This window comes from Phyllopteryx taeniolatus, chromosome 1 (assembly GCF_024500385.1).
Source record: "Phyllopteryx taeniolatus isolate TA_2022b chromosome 1, UOR_Ptae_1.2, whole genome shotgun sequence".
NCBI lineage: Eukaryota > Metazoa > Chordata > Actinopteri > Syngnathiformes > Syngnathidae > Phyllopteryx > Phyllopteryx taeniolatus.
This window is the reverse complement of record NC_084502.1, coordinates 47055168-47071124: the sequence shown is the minus strand read 5'-3', so window position 1 is coordinate 47071124 and position 15957 is coordinate 47055168. Positions and strand designations below refer to the sequence as shown.

The 15957-nt window shown below is 43.5% G+C and overlaps 1 protein-coding gene across 3 annotated transcripts; it reads left to right on the top strand.

Moving 5' to 3' along the window:
* Window positions 1-383: 383 nt before the first annotated feature.
* Window positions 384-7506, top strand: LOC133489565 (zona pellucida sperm-binding protein 3-like). 3 transcript variants are annotated; one of them, XR_009791972.1, is made up of 13 exons: window positions 384-882; window positions 978-1080; window positions 1872-1990; window positions 2070-2188; window positions 2294-2397; window positions 3363-3540; window positions 3691-3808; window positions 5736-5827; window positions 5922-6016; window positions 6109-6231; window positions 6308-6411; window positions 7068-7243; window positions 7458-7506. XR_009791972.1 is itself a non-coding variant. In XM_061798789.1 (12 exons), the coding sequence occupies exons 1-12, from the start codon at window positions 505-507 to the stop codon at window positions 7140-7142; spliced, it is 1608 nt and encodes a 535-aa protein (XP_061654773.1). In that variant the 5' UTR covers window positions 384-504; the 3' UTR covers window positions 7143-7430. The 3 variants fall into 3 exon arrangements, 2 of the variants coding, with proteins under 2 accessions (XP_061654773.1, XP_061654786.1); XM_061798789.1 differs by lacking the exon at window positions 7458-7506 and having other exon boundaries at window positions 7068-7430; XM_061798802.1 differs by lacking the exons at window positions 7068-7243; window positions 7458-7506 and adding an exon at window positions 6516-7023.
* The last annotated feature ends 8451 nt before the right edge of the window (window positions 7507-15957 follow it).

Below are 15957 nucleotides of genomic sequence, written 5' to 3'. Positions count from 1 at the left end.
TTTTGGCACTGGAGCAAAAAAAAAAGGCTTTGATGGTGACATTCTCAATGGGATCTCTTGTAGAATATGACCACGAGTTTTACAAGGGGCAGAAGACTGTTGACAATTATGCTCATTGATTGGTGAACAAGCTCAGTGGCTTAGCCTGAGTTCTGTTTTGTAAAGTCTCCACTCATTCATCTTATATCATTGAATATGCTTTTTATTTCAGTTTCCCTTAAAAGAAAGCAAGAAAGCAGCAGCTTTTGGAGCAGCTTCAAATCCATCTATGGATGTGACCTTTACAATGCACAGCCAAGCATCTGATTTGCAATTCTATTTTGTAAAAAGGAATGCTGGACGGGAAAGCCTCAAAGGTTGACTCCTGCAGGCTGGAATGCAATCAAGTCATTAGGTGTGGGTGGAGTCTGCAGCAAGCTGTCATAGCTTTCATGTGGTCAAAAGGGAAAAGCAGTACTGCTCCCTTAAAGCACCCATAGACCTTGTTTCTGTGTGATTGTTGTAATGGGGTACTGGGGAGTTTTTTTGGGGCTTCTCTTGTCGGGTGGAAATCTTTGTGCTGCTTTGCAAAGCCTCAACACCAATGACACGCTCATCCCCAGCGAAAGAGTATGGACATGGACATGGACACGGGCGCCAACTCAGCCACAGACACCAGATCATCACTCAACCAAGACAGAGCAGAGTAGACCAGGACCTTTCTCTGTCAGCCAACGGCTCTGGGTCCACCAGCTGAAGAGGCCTGCTGTTAAAGAGCATGTGCAAAGCCTGCAAACACTGGAGGCCAGAGCGCCAGCGCTGCAGTCCACTGTCCAAGATGACATTTCGAAGACCATAATTCAAGGCCCAGATCTTGACCCGCCCATTGAGCTGGATCCAAAGGTATTGCAAGAAAAAAAACATTTCCCTTCCTGCTGCTTCCACATGTGCAACAGCTTATCAAAGTACTGTTTGAATTATTTCAAATGGTGTTTTAGATGGTGGTTGACTTTGAGCAGCGTGTGCCCGTGCCAGCTGACAGCCTGGCGGTGCAATGTGGCGAGGGAGAGGTCATCATAGAGGTCAAGCAGAACTTTTTAGGTAACTGCTTATTTAGGCGGGGTACACACTTACCATTTTTTTTTTTTTTTTTTTTACATCTTAATTGTATTTTGCTTTGTTTTGTTTTTAAAGTGAGAGATCGCACACTTGAAGAAAAACAACACAACACAGCACACCAAACACGAGCTTCGGCTGCAATCATAAGTCTCCTCGCCTGAACCAGATGTTTGACATAGTACCAAGACTGATCTGTGAGAGGCAACATGGTGCCACAGGGCATCATGACAGTAGAAAACTATGTAGACTACTAAAAGGAAAAGAAGCTAGCCTAACAGTTAACGTATATACTACATGGTGGTGGCAAGCTCTTATAATGTTTATTCCGGTGTATTAATTTTGAGATGTGTTACACAAGCAGTGCCTCCTCCTTTTTGAGTCAACAACATAAGGGGGTAGTCTGGTTTAAATTAAAACCGATTATCAGTATGCCTGTACCCAACTTTAGTTTAGTTTTTTTTTTCTTGATGATGAGTGGAGGAGGCATCCTCACTGCATTATGTCCCCTGAGGAGGCTAGAATTGGAACATTGAAGAAACTGCGATGACTGGACATTCTGTGCTGATTATAGCAAATGGCACAGACATCAAGCCTGCCGATCAATGTTTCCTCCTTTTTCTTTATTCCGAGAATCTAAGAAATGGCACGGTCTTTATAGCTACTCACATTAAGAAAGCTGCACTTGCTTTGAGTGGTATTGACTGCAACAGAACAAGAAATGGACCCAGGTAAATGGTGCCTGACTTGAGCCATTTTGGTCCTTTTTCTTTTAGGAAATGGTCAGATGATCCAGCCAACTGATCTGACCTTAGGAGGCTGCGGTCTGTTGCACGTAGCTGACCACATGCTGCGTTTCCAGACAGAGCTGCATGCCTGTGGCAGCACAAAGAAGGTGTCGTTGTTTTTTTGTTAGTTTTTTTGGACACTTCATTTCCTGTGTGTTCAACGCTACTGTAACTCCTCTTCATTAGATGACAGATGAAGCCCTCATCTACACCTTTTCACTCACCTACTCTCCTGCACCCGTTGGCAGCACTTTAATTTTGAAGACTAACCCTTCCGAGGTACTAATTGAATGCCACTATCCCAGGTAAAGCATATCATTTGGCGCCACTTCCTCTCATCAAACAGTTGCTCATATAGCAAATCCAAAATGCTGCCTGCATGAGCTCACACTTTGCTCTAACTGTCAAAGGAGGCACTATGTGAGCAGTGATGCCATTATGCCTCATTGGCAGCAGTTTGCCTCCAGCCTGTTAACAGAGCAGCAGCTTCACTTCTCCCTCAGGCTCATGACAGGTGAGCAAAACAACAAAGCCTGAAAAGGAAAAACAGTGTTGAATTGCAGGAAGATAGCTAGCTATTATTCACTTGGGTGGGCTGCCACTCAAGGCCTGGTCCTGACCAAATATTTACATTATGGACCTATTAAAGTTATCATCTGGATTTATTCTGTTTCAGTTTTGATTGACACCGTCAGAGGTCATTGAACAATCGTTATTATTGCTGTTGTAGTTTGCAGTGGTTGTCTGCACTGCATCTAATTCACAGAAGAAGAAGAAAACATTTGAATATCTGAGTAACTACATCCTACGCAAGCAAAATTAAATGTTGAAAAAGAAACTATGTTCAAGCATATTCTAACACCAAAATGCCTTTTTATTGCTAGTGAATATCATCCTTCACCCTGAAGAAAAGAGTAAACAAACATCTAGCTAACATTCAACTTAAACATAAGTTTAATATTGAACTTAGTTTTTAAACATCTTGTTATAATTTGTGATCATTTGAGCCAAAAATTACTATTATACTATGAAATTATGTTTTTAAAAAATGGCTATTTAGACATGCTGTATTGTATTTTGGTTAACACGTAGGACAAAATATTAGATTCAGCTCTGTGTATGACGCGGGGAAAAACTACAACCACAGTAATGGTGAATCATTAACAAATGGCTTCATGAAGACCTTTTTGAGTCTTCAATAAAAATTCTGCATTAGTTTTGTCCGTCATTTAAAGTCGTACATTTACACATGCAGCCTTGACAATGTTGTGGCATGTGTAAAAAGAAAATAAATCCATGGAAACTGACCTTATTGGGCTGATTGCTTTGTTCTTTATGGTACGTAATAAACACTTGATGCTCACGATCAAAGATAATATTGTGAATGTATGATGATCATGGGTGTATTTGATGAATCTTATTAGATTGTGCAAGTGCCCTCAAGATTACGTCTCTTCTGTATTTGGATTGACTGATTAGAGGAGTGGCAGTCGCAGAGATCCACCGGTGTTTACCATGTGGGCGAGATGATGCATATTGAAGCCTCGGCCCTCCAGGGCCACCATGTTCCACTGAGGGTCTATGTTGACAGATGTGTGGCCACCGCAAGCTCTACCCCAAATTCTCAACCGGCATATACCTTTATCGACAACCATGGGTGAGATGTGCAAACACTGATTTGTCTATTAAAAAAACGTCATAGCTGCAAATAGGTTTGACTTGAATTTTAGCATTTATTGCCAGCAAATAACTGGAAACTGTGACCGTCTGTGTGTTTGGATCCTGCGCGTGCTTATTGCCTTATAAGGTGTCTAGTAGATGCTAAGCTGACAGGAGCCAAGTCCTACTTCATGCAGAGAAGCCGTGAGGATAAACTTGCTTTCCAGCTGAAAGCCTTCCATTTTGACCAGGATCACAGGAATTCGGTAAGTGCCGCTTGTGTCAGCTGCGTAGATGTGCAGTTTGAAACCCGAGACTATCCAAGCCAGTCATATAGGCCCATTTTCCGTTTGGGTGATCTGAGAAGTGTGTTTTGATGGGAGCAGCCTTTTATTTTCTTTGTGTCTATCATGAGGTGCACAGTGTTTTGGCTGAAGCACTGAATACCCTGAGGGGATTTACTTTGCTTGAACTATACTATTTGGCAATGTAAAGTGAGAATTCAATAAATAAAGCCCAAATAGACACAGCATTGTCTGCCTGCACATTGAGATACGCTGCAGAGTTTCTGCCTTCACAAAGATAAGTTTTAATTGACACTGTCAGAGAGAAATTTAACAATATCCATTACGGTGCTTGTTAGGGGTGTACTGAAACCCCCCCTCCCCCCCAAGAGTACAAGTGAATACTCACCGACAGAGAATACTGATACTTGATAATACCATTACATCTTGCAATTGCAATGAAAATTTTAACATTTTATCAAATTGTGAAAACAATATATATTTTTTTTAATATTGGACATGGGATACATTTCACTCAAACAGAGCACTTTTTAGAGTAACAACTTCTCATCACTGACCTTTTAACATCCAACTGCCTGCCACACATTTCACTTCAATGTAGCCTGTAACACAAGGCTTTTCAGTTACGGTGTCTCAGTCTGAACCCCAGGGGGGTACTGTGTAAAAGGAGTACATGCAGTAGATGAGATACTAAGGAAAGCGGTCTGGTGGATATGCAAGTAGGAAAACTGATGCCAGGTTACCCGTGTCTAGTACAAATAGAAATGCAAGACTGCTTCTTGAGAATACCACAAGTTATAAAATAAAAATGTGACGACAATTGAAATGATCCTTATAGCAGCATTGCCTACTTCGCTTTACTCAATGTGCCACTGGCTTGGGCGGAGCAGAGCCCGCGACAGGGCTCGAAACTTGATGCTTGGCGGATGGCCTGACGTGGCTTGCAGAGCGGAGTTCATTATCCGTTTTGCGGCGCGTAATTTGGAGTAGGCGAAACAATTTGTCATCGGTGTTCACCTTTTAAGTCCTTCCACACATGGCTCCAACTCCCCCTGGCCAAAAGTTATGGCAGGCTGGTGAAGTGTTTTTGAGTACAGATATGCAGTATCGGTATTGGTGCATCCCCTGTTGGTTGTAGTTCACACTGGATCATAATGAGTTTTTATCTTGCCAACCAGATGTGAGTCAAATAAGGGTAGTCATCTCACAGAATCATGCAATGCAGTTCTACACCACTGTAAACTCAACATACACTACAATGCTCATAGTTAGGAATATTTGGCGCTACTGGGGGAATCCTGTAGTTTCTTATTTCCAGGTGAGCATAATTTGCTCTCCAAACTTTTGAATGCACTTGTCCAACTGTTCATTATTTCAGTACTTTTTGCACCACTTGCTGTTCTCTATCAAGGAGCTGAACGGCAAAATTCACAATAGGTATTTGAGCTGTGAATCGACCAATATAATTTCCTTAAAACAGAACTCAAACAGGATGTTCTTAGAGGGAAGTGGCCACAGAGCTTAGTGTCACAGAGGGACTACAGTAGAGACACTGGAAGAGTCACAGAAAAGCAGAGAAGTATCAATAATTTCCATGGAAATTGGGAAAAATAAATGTTTTGCCTTTCAGCTCCTTGCTGGAGAACAGAAAGTTGTGTAGAAAGTACTGAAACGTTGACCAGTCGGACATGTGCAATCAGGTTTGGAGAAGGTTAAATAAAGAAGGATGTAGTGCGTTTTTAGGTTAATCCTGAAATTTGACCCAAAAGCCCTACTGTTTTGCGTATTACTAAAGGAATACCTCTCTAAGAGGCCAAGTAGTTTGTCTGCACTATTAGGAAAGTATTAGGCATGCGCAGCATCTCACTTTTATTCCACTCCCTTGTAGCTTCACATCACATGTCGGCTGACAGCAACAAGAGTCTCTGTCCCAGTCAACTTGCAGCAGAAAGCTTGTTCATTTTTAGTTGAAGCCAACAGGTTAGTGCGAACAAAAGCAATTCCTTGAAGCAACATCTCCGACATGCATGTCTTTAACACTTTTAATGGCGTGTTAATGTTCACCTGGGTGCAGATGGGTGGCATCAGGTGGCGACAACAAGGTGTGTAGCTGCTGTGAAAGCAGCTGCAGTGAGCAGAGGCGGAAAAGGAACGTCAGACAGGATGCTGGTATGTTGACAGAAGTGAAACATAGGTGAAGGTGTTGGAGAATCCTGTTCCACTTTGAGCTAAATGTGCTGATGTGCTTGTTACACTGGCAGGTCTTTTTCCACACGTGCACTGGGAGGGGATGGCTCGTCTAGGTCCCATCCAAGTGGAGGAGGACATTGTGTCGCAGCCAGAATCCAATTCTACTTTTCACATCCAAGAAGTTACGCAAGCTGGTATGAAGCCACAGCAAGGACATAGTGTACTTTTGTTTCATTCTTAGCTGTGTTGCTCTTCATCCTCTCTCCGCAGCTTCATCCCGATCTTTAGCTGCAGTGGGTGCTGTGCTGGCGGTGGTGTTGCTTGCTGTCATGGGTGCTGCCATTTGCAGCAGAGTGCACAAATTCACCATAAAGGTTTGTACCTGATTGAGGACAATAAAGGATTTGTGCCCAAGCCTCATGTTCTTTTTATCCTCCGATTGACGTCCAGAATTCTAAATGATGCTTCTGCCAAACAGATGCCGTACGCAAGTGGATGCTCGGGTCCCTTTCCACTGCTACGAGCTGGTCTGGTTTAAAAGGGGTTAAGTCACATCCAGCCTTGCAGAAAATTGCTGAGCCATAGAAATCTGTGCTGTTTTCCAAGGAAGGTTATTGCTTCATCAATCTGCATGAGGTGGTGCTAGATACAAGCAGGACTTTCATTTCCAAAGTAATGAAAGAGATCAAGTCTGCACAGCATGCTCACTTTAGACCTTAAACAGGAAGACAAATTTATGAGTAAAAGGGAAGTGTAACACCACTAGTTCCATGCTGCGAGCCAAAATGCTATGCCTGTAACAGCAGTCATATTTTAGCTTCTCCCTGTAATCCCCCACTGGCCCAATAGCCCCCTCTAGCATTCTGCCAGTGGATGAGTCCTCACAAAATGGTGCTCATCTTGAGTTGTTGCTCACAAGCCCGAGAAGACGAATAGACATGATTAAAAAGCCCATGAAGGCGAAGCGGAGGCTTTTATTACAGTAATATGTGGAGGTCTAATTTAATGGGGTGTTCCCTCCTGTGTGCAGAGCCGACCGATGCGTCGCTTTACTGCCAGGGCAACGTTGACCCCCTCCCGTCGCCAACACACCAGAGGCTCGTAAAAAGCAATATCTAATGATGTACCAGCGTGGAGGCATGACAGTGACATCAAGACACAGGGAAGGAAACCCATAAGCCTTTCCCTAAAAGAATCAATAATGAGGTGGGACATTTTTATGATAGGTTGTTAATGAGACAATCTAAGAAAACATTTCAGCTCTAATTATTCACAATGTTCACTGAATGGGCTTCCCGCAATGTTGATTATTTTTTTCCCCGCATCACACCCTGTATTTTAGTGGTGTGGCATATACAAAACTCAGGGACAGCTTTAAGAGGAGTCACCCGAGCATAAAAAGGTCTTGTCTTGTTTTTAGTGCTGAAGACGCATGCTAACGCTGGCTGGGCCCGAGCTGATGAAGTGGCAGTGGGTGCTGAACCCCCCCCCCCCCCCCCCCCCCCCCCTTTTCTCCACCCACTAACAGGATGTATGACCCCAAAAGCCACAAGCATACGCGATGGTCATTCACACATTTGTACGCTTGAGCACACGCCATCAACAGTAATGGAGTGTGTGCGACCGGCAGGGAGCGTATTGCATTGCTGTAGCCTACATGGAGTTTATTTCGCCACTCCTTTGGGGCAGTGCAGCAGACCTGTTTGCTTTGAGTCGGCCACAACATGAGCTTTAAAGGACGTGACTGCAGTTTTTGCAGGTGAACCTCTGAGGGTATGCTTAGATGAAAACAAGCAAAGTTTTTCCTTTTTTTTTTTTTTAAAGGTATTTCACATACAGAAGACAAACTTGGCGAGACGATGCCTGTATACATAGCGTTTTCTCTTTGTTACAATCAAAGGCAGAAAAGGTCAGATGCTCTGATTGGTTTCAAAGATTATCCTGAACGATTATCTCCAGGCGTGGACAATTAATTTTTTGAAGGAGCCATGTGGGGAAACTTAAACGGTTGTCGACTTCAATGTCTTTTCATAAACCAGTATATTATTTTAAACTACTTGGCTATGGTTCTGTATATGTTACGGTTCGATTGGAAAATAAAAACCTGAAAAATTATGAGTAACATTAAAATGACATCTACACATTAACATTACATTTGATCAGCATTCACAAAAACATGTCTACAGTGTCCATATATATTATATATTTCTTATTGATTCTCATCAATTGTCTTTGGGTAAGGGAATGAAATAAAATGATTTATTGTCGCTGTCATCATCATGTACAGTAGATCATTACAGTACATAATATAAAAGATGTTTCTGCATATTGGAAGTATTTCCCCCCCTCACCCCCACCCACTTTTGACAATAGTGTTGAAAGTAGCCTGGGTATCATCTTTTTGTGTAAAATGTGGCCGAATTCAAGAATGCTTCTGCCCTGATGCCATATTGGAGAAGTTCAGGAAAAAAAATACAAGTCTTGCGTGTGATGACAACGCTGTGCAATCTTGACAAAATCTTATATTCCATTATAGGCAATTTTATATCCCGATAATGATATATATCCTGATAAAACGGGGCGACAATGGCCCCTCCCCACTTGGGATATGTATATTATTAAGATGAGAAAAATAAACTACAGGATTCCCCCAGTAGCGGCAAGGGAAATCTAAAATAACAGTATAAATGACAAAGGCTTTTATATTGTACGTTAGACAGTTTTATATTGTAAAATGATCAATCGGTGATATGTATTGTTATATCGTACAGCCGTCATCACTCATTTGCGACGTAAGACGACTCAATTATAAAAATACAGGTATATAATATATAATGAGATAATCGTCAAGCAAGCAAAGAAATGATTCCTAGGAATCAAATTACTGGGAACTGGTTTTTGAAAGAACCAGTTTTCGATTCCCATCCTTTGAGTGATATTTGCTCCCTCATCCGGTCAGAAAACTGTCCAGGCTGACAATTGTGAATGTTATAAACCTGATCAATATTTAGGATGGCAAAAGAAGAGTTTGCAACTGCAGCATAGTTACCAGTTAAGCTAACAGTTTATTGCTACGCTTCTTTGTGTTTTCTGGCAGTCTGAATGTCCTGTTACACCATGATAACTCAAAGGTCAGTCTTGGCACTTGGTACTTATTATTATTATTATTATTATTATTCGTGGAGCGATTGCGTGTGTCACACATTTCACACACAAGTGGACTTGAAATATGCACCCCTTTCTTGAACTGCACTGACAAATATCAAAAGCTGTAAAATTAAAGCCACAGAGTAATTCATGTCTTTTTAAACGCTATCGCATCCTGCTCAAGTGTGGAGGCTGTGTGTGCAGTGTGCACACAGACACACACGTGACCTCTGCTCTGCCCATAATTAAGCCTCATAATTAAGAGAGGGGAAAAGTTGCTAACGAAGAAAGTGGATTTAATTAGCTCAGTCCCCTGCACAGGCAGGCGTGCACGCCACACAACGTCACAGCTGCGCCGACGCATGCACACAAAACAATTAAGGCTTTCTTATGGCCGCTAATGGCTTCAGTGACTCAGAGCCTTTCTCATTAAGACTATCAATAATATGCTGATTATATGCATCCACCACTCTCCTTAATCAGTGTACAAAGGCACCAGTGGGTGTCTCTGGGGTGTCTCTGCTTTCTCATCTTATCTGCTGAAAACGATGTTTAAATTGTTTGGCTGAAGCTGCTATAAGAGGCTTCACTTGGCCTTGTCTTTAGTGCAACAGCTCTTATCATGGAGGCCACCTGTGTCTTTCCGTGGGAGGAAGTTGTACTGTGAAGGTCTATATGGGCTGAGGTGATAAAATTATCATGATGCAGTCCATCTGACTGTGTTCCTCTGTGCTCAGGTGTATGTGTGTGTTTTCCACCGGCAGAGGAAGTTGAAATAGACAGGCGTCTGTCACACGCAGGAAAACAATGAGCCTGTGCTTTGACCTTCAGTCTCTTCCTGTTGTAACTGACACTACAGTCCCTCCCAGAAGAGGGAAGAGGAAAGCGGTGGCTTGACCTACAGAGCTGCACCTCTAGGACCCCCACCCCTGACGGCATTTTCACACACCCCTGATGTGGGCCACAATGGCCCCACTGATCTTCCAGTTGACTCCATTGTTGTTGACTGGTTTTTCCATTCTGGGGTCAGTAGTAGCAACCAATGGAGCTAGACATCAAATTATGGTGACCCAAGTCTTTTGAACAGGACTGCACATGGGCAGATTATCAATTGATTGTTGATTTTTGTCCTTGTGCTCCATCTCTTCCCATTATCTAGCATTCTGCAGACAAATGAAAGTGCTCCCATGGAAAAATAAAGTGCTTCTTTAGAGGCCTTCACTCCCATGGCGCCCGCTCAGCTGTGCCAATAGCACTGTGTGGTGCTTCACTGACCTAAACACCAAAAATGTGAGACAAATAAATCACCAAGCCAGGGAGCATCTGCACCAGCAAGTTAACACGGATGTGATGTATTAAGGAACAGATGTCTTGTTGGACATAAATAACACACACTCCTTCCCATAGTGAACCCAACACCTTCCTTTAAACCACCAGGAGGATAAACCACAACAAAAGGCGCCTTTTCTGTTTATTCCTGCCTTAGATGTGGGGGGGGTTTTTCTGCAAACAATGGATGAAAATAATCTGATCTTTATGTTTGATGTGGATTTTGTTTTTCCACTTGCTCAAATACGAATGTGCTGAATGTCGTTTGATCTGAACACCCAGATGCGCGAGTGTGCTTGAAAGAGGAAGTTCACAAACAAAACTTCAGAAAATTCTCCTATATGGACCCCACATTTTTAACCTCCAGGTTGTGACCTTTAATCCTGACTGGCATTTTGAAAGTGGATGCGCACACCACACACTAACGTACTCCATTATCATTCTAAGTGTGCCAGCGCTATCAGACTGAATAAATAAATCTCCCCCTTATCTCACAACACAAAACTGAATAAGCGCTCCCACTGGGTCTTGATAGAGGAAGCTGTCAGCGCCTCTATTTTGGTTTGCATTTGCTTCATACAGAGACAAAATCCTGTTATTCTCTACAGTCCATCCGCTTGGTTTTCAATCCCCTGCGAGTCTTTCCCCCATGTGTGTGAGCCCCACATTATGTGTCCAGCCACAACATATACAGCAGCTGAAATCAGTATTTAACACGTCACCATTTTTCTTATTAAATATATTTCCAAAGGTGCTATTGACCAGAAAATTTCATCAGATGTTGGGAACAACCCAAGTTATCCATACATACAAAGAAAGCAGAACAAATAAGATCAGAGATGAAGTTGTGTATAATAATGTGAAATAACACAGGGATAAAGTATTGAACACGCCAACTGTTATTCACTTCATTCTTCATACAAAAGCGCATGTATTGTTCTGGTGTGATTTTGGCCCATTCATCCACACAAGCAGTCTTCAAATCTTGAAGATTCCGTGGGCTTCTTTTATGGACCTTGAGTTTCAGTTCTTTCCATAGATTTTCGATTGGATTCAAGTCAGGTGATTGGCTGGGCCAGTTTAGCAGTTTTATTTTATTTTTTTTCTCTGAAACCAATTCAGAGTTTCCTTGGCAGTATGTTTTGGACCATTATCCTGCTGAAATGTCCACCCTCGTTTCATCATCCTCATAGATGGCAGCAGATTATTGTCAAAAAATGTCTCAGTACATTTGCCCATTCATCCTTCTTTCAACAATGTGAAGTTTACCAGTACCATTTGCTGAAAAGCAGCACCACACCATCATGCTCCCACCTCTGAACTTCACTGTTGGTATGGTGTTTTTCAGGTGATGTGGAGTGCCAGTTCTCCTCCAAATGTGGTGTGCATTATGGCATCCAAACAGTTCAATTTTGCTCTCATCAGACCAAAGTATATTCTCTCAGTATTTAACTGGCTTGTCCAAATGTTGTTCAGCAAACTTTAAATGACCTTTGACATGCTTTTTTTTTTCAGCAATGGGGTCTTGCGTGGTGAGCATGCATACAGGCGATGGCTGCGGAGTGCATTACTCACTGTTTTCCTTTTTACAACAGCACCTGCTAATTGGAGGTCTTTTTGAAGCTATCCACAGGTGGTCCTTGGCTCTTGGACAACTCTTCTGATTATTCTTTGCACTCCTCTGTCAGAAATCTTGCGAAGGGCACCTGATCGAGGTAAATTTATGGTGGTATGATTGGCTTTTCACTTAAATATTATGGCCCCAACCGTGCTCACTGGAACATTCAGAAGCATAGATATGCGCCTGTAACCAATGCCATCATTATGTTTTGCAACAATTAGTTTGCAATGGTCTTGAGACAGCTCTCTGCTCTTACCCATCATGAGATGTGTCTTGACTCACACCTTGGCAATGAAATCTTTTTGTAGGCCTGTCATGGGTGTGTGTTAGGGTTGTTGTCTTCCCCCTGTCTTGTACACACCTGCTCCTGAGAGCATCTTCCCCACCTGTGCCTCATTTACCCTATGCATTTAACCTCCTGTCTCATTCTTTCTGGTCGCCAGTTCGTTGTACCTTGTTGTCACGTTCCAGCATTCCTTGTTTCCGCGTCACTGACTCATAGTAAGACTAGACCCTGTTCTGATTTTTTACCTTGCCTCTTTGCCTCACGTCTTTTGGATACTGTTGGATACTGATGTTGCCTTTTTCTGATTGCCGGCCTGTGTACCGACCTCTGCTCGTTTGTTAAACCTCTCTTTTTTTAAACTGTCCATCTGTTTTGGAGTCGTGCATTTTTGGGTCCTATCCTCTGTTCCGTTCATGACAGAACGAATTGGCCATAACATGGACCCAGCAAACTCAGACCCGGTGCGCAAAGACCTTCAAGCGCAGGGTCAACGCATCTCGAAGCAGGATGAGCAGCTTGCTGCCCTCCACCTGCATCTAAAGGGACTGTCAGAGCATCAGGAAACTATGATGAGACAGGTGGCCTCACAGTTTGAAGTGCTATTGAATATGCTTCAGAAGAAGGAAGCGGCTGGCACAGCACCCGATCCCACCACTATACCATTGTTTCCAGGTGAAGCAGTCACCATGCAGCCACCTCCGCAACATTTATCACTCAGTTCGAACTCCACTTTGAGCTGCAGGCAGCTGCCTTCCCCACCGAGCAGGCAAAGATCGATTTTGTCATTTCCCACCTGACTGGTTGTGCAGAAGGGTGGGCTACTGCTGAATGGAGCCGCAATTCCGCCGCGTGTCATTCGTAGGCTTTTTTCGTAAAGAATATGGAGCAAGTTTTTCAGTATACCACACCAGATCGTGAGGCAGCTTGCTCCCTTGTCACCTTACAACAAGGCAAGCGCAGGGTGTCAGATTACGTGATTGAGTTTCGCATTCTAGCAGCTGAGAGTCAGTGGAACAACAGGGCACTACTCGATGCATGTTTTCAAGGACTATCCCCCACCGTCAAGAATCATTTGGTCCCACTAGACCTGCCGACCGACTTGGACACTCTCATCGCTCTCGCCGTAAAGATCGACAAAACGCTTTTGGATCGCAAGCTGGACGGAGATTGGTGGAGGGATGCGTCACCACGCACTTGGAGGACGAGCCTCGGTGACCAGCCAAACCAAGCCAGATAGATAGAATAGAATATAGAATCATCTTTTATTGTCATGAACATGCATGCATGCACGCACACGAAATTTGTTCTCTGCATTTACCCCATCACAGTGAACACATACACATGTTAGTGGAACACACTGGAGCAGGGGGCAGCTGAAGCGCCCGGGGAGCATTTCGGGGTATCGGTGTCTTGCTCAAGGACACCACAGCCGTGAGTCCGGAGGATGTTGGCGGATGGTCCCGTCGGGGTTTTGAACCTAGGTCCCCCACGGTGGCAGGCGATGATCTTAACCATTGGGCCACGGCTGCCCTTGTTGCCACTCTCAATGCACTGGCTAGCGTCACCACGGATGAACCCATGCAACTGGGCAGGTTCCGTCTCTCCCCTGAGGAACGTCAACGCAATCTGTGGTCGAACAGCGCTTTTGGTGGCCTACTGTTAGAAGGGATGTTATCGATTACGTCAATGCTTGCCAGATATGTGCTGCTAACAAGCCCTCTCGTCAATGTCCTTCTGGGGTGTTGCAACCCCTGCCAATACCACAACGTCCTTGATCAGACATTTCCGTAGACTTTGTGACGGGATTACCGGCCTCTAAAGGTAATACCACCATTCTCACAGTTGTTGACAGGTTCTCTAAGATGGAACACTTCATTGCACTTCCGAAACTCCCCTCAGCTAAAGACACTGCCGAGTTGATGATTAACCAGGTATTCAAGTTTCATGGTTTTCCCAAGAATGTGGTATCTGATAGGGGCCCCCGATTCATTTCAAGATTTTGGAAGGGGTTTTGCAGTTTAATAGGTGCTACCGTCTGTCTGTCATCTGGGTTACATCCTGAAAACAACAGACAAACCGAGTGGCTGAACTGTGTTAAATACTTATTTCAGCCGCTGTACATGACCTTCCTCCTGCCACACTTTCCTGCTGGTGTCCTGCACAGGATCCAGATCTCACAAATCTGAAATATTGGACAAATGAGCTGGTTAGGAAGCAGCGAAAGCAGATTTTACCAACCATCTGCCATTAAGACCATTCATGGCCTCTTGTAAATATAGAACTTGGATTAGCTCGGATTCGATGAAGTAACCTAAAAGGGAAGCCATTTGTCGATCCCTTTTATGAACCGCTTATCCTCTTCAGGGCCATGGAGAAAACAAGCATGCTGAGAAAAAAACAACAATACAGGTATTGATTGAATAACTGACAAGTACAACCCCAATTCCAATGAAGTTGGGACGTTGTGTTAAACATAAATAAAAACAGAATACAATGATTTGCAACGCATGTTCAACCTATATTTAATTGAATACACTACAAAGACAAGATATTTAATGTTCAAACTGATAAGCTCAAACATTTGGAACATCCCACAGGTGAGCAGGCTAATTAGGAACAGGTGGGTGCCATGATTGGGTATAAAAGGAGCTTCCCTGAATTGCTCAGTCATTCACAAGCAAAGATGGGGCGAGGTTCACCTCTTAGTGAACAAATGCGTGGGAAAATAGTCGAACAGTTTAAGGACAATTTTCCTCAACGTACAATTGCAAGGAATTTAGGAATTTCATCATCGACGGTCCATAATATCATCAAAAGGTTCAGAGAATCTGGAGAAATCACTGCATGTAAGCCGCAAGGCTGAAAAGCAACATTGAATGCCCGTGACCTTCGATCCCTCAGGCGGCACTGCATCAAAAACCAACATCAATATGTAAAGGATATCACCACATGGGCTCAGAAACACTTCAGAAAAGCAATGTCAGTAAATACAGTTTGGCGCTGCATCCGTAAGTGCAACTTGAAACTCTAGTATACAAAGCAAAAGCCATTTATAAACAACACCCAGAAACGCCGCCGGCTTCTCTTCTTCATCTAAGATGGACTGATGCAAAGTAGAACAGTGTTCTGTGGTCCAACGAGTCCACATTTCAAATTGTTTTTGTAAATTGTGGACGTCGTGTCCTCCGGGCCAAAGAGGAAAAGAACCATCTGGACTGTTATGGACGCAAAGTTCAAAAGCCAGCATCTGTGATGGTATGGGGCTGTGTTAGTGTCAATGGCATGGGTAACTTACACATCTGTGAATCTTTTCTCCGGGCACTCCGGTTTCCTCCCACATCCCAAAAACATGCATGGTAGGTTAATTGACAACTCTAAATTGCCCGTAGGTGTGAATGTGAGTGCAAATGGTTGTTTGTTTATATGTGCCCTGCGATTGGGTGGCAACCAGTCCAAGGTGTACCCCGCCTCCTTCTCGATGATAGCTGGGATAGGCTCCAGCACGCCCGCGACCCTTGTGAGGAGAAGCGGCTCAGA

Bases quoted from the DNA above. Each gene is read 5' to 3' on its own strand.
- LOC133489565 (XM_061798789.1), top strand. From the start codon at position 505: ATGGGGTACTGGGGAGTTTTTTTGGGGCTTCTCTTGTCGGGTGGAAAT. The intron at 3,809-5,735 runs GTAAGTGCCGCT...ACTCCCTTGTAG, and splicing joins ACCAGGATCACAGGAATTCG to CTTCACATCACATGTCGGCT. The intron at 6,232-6,307 runs GTATGAAGCCAC...CTCTCTCCGCAG, and splicing joins CCAAGAAGTTACGCAAGCTG to CTTCATCCCGATCTTTAGCT.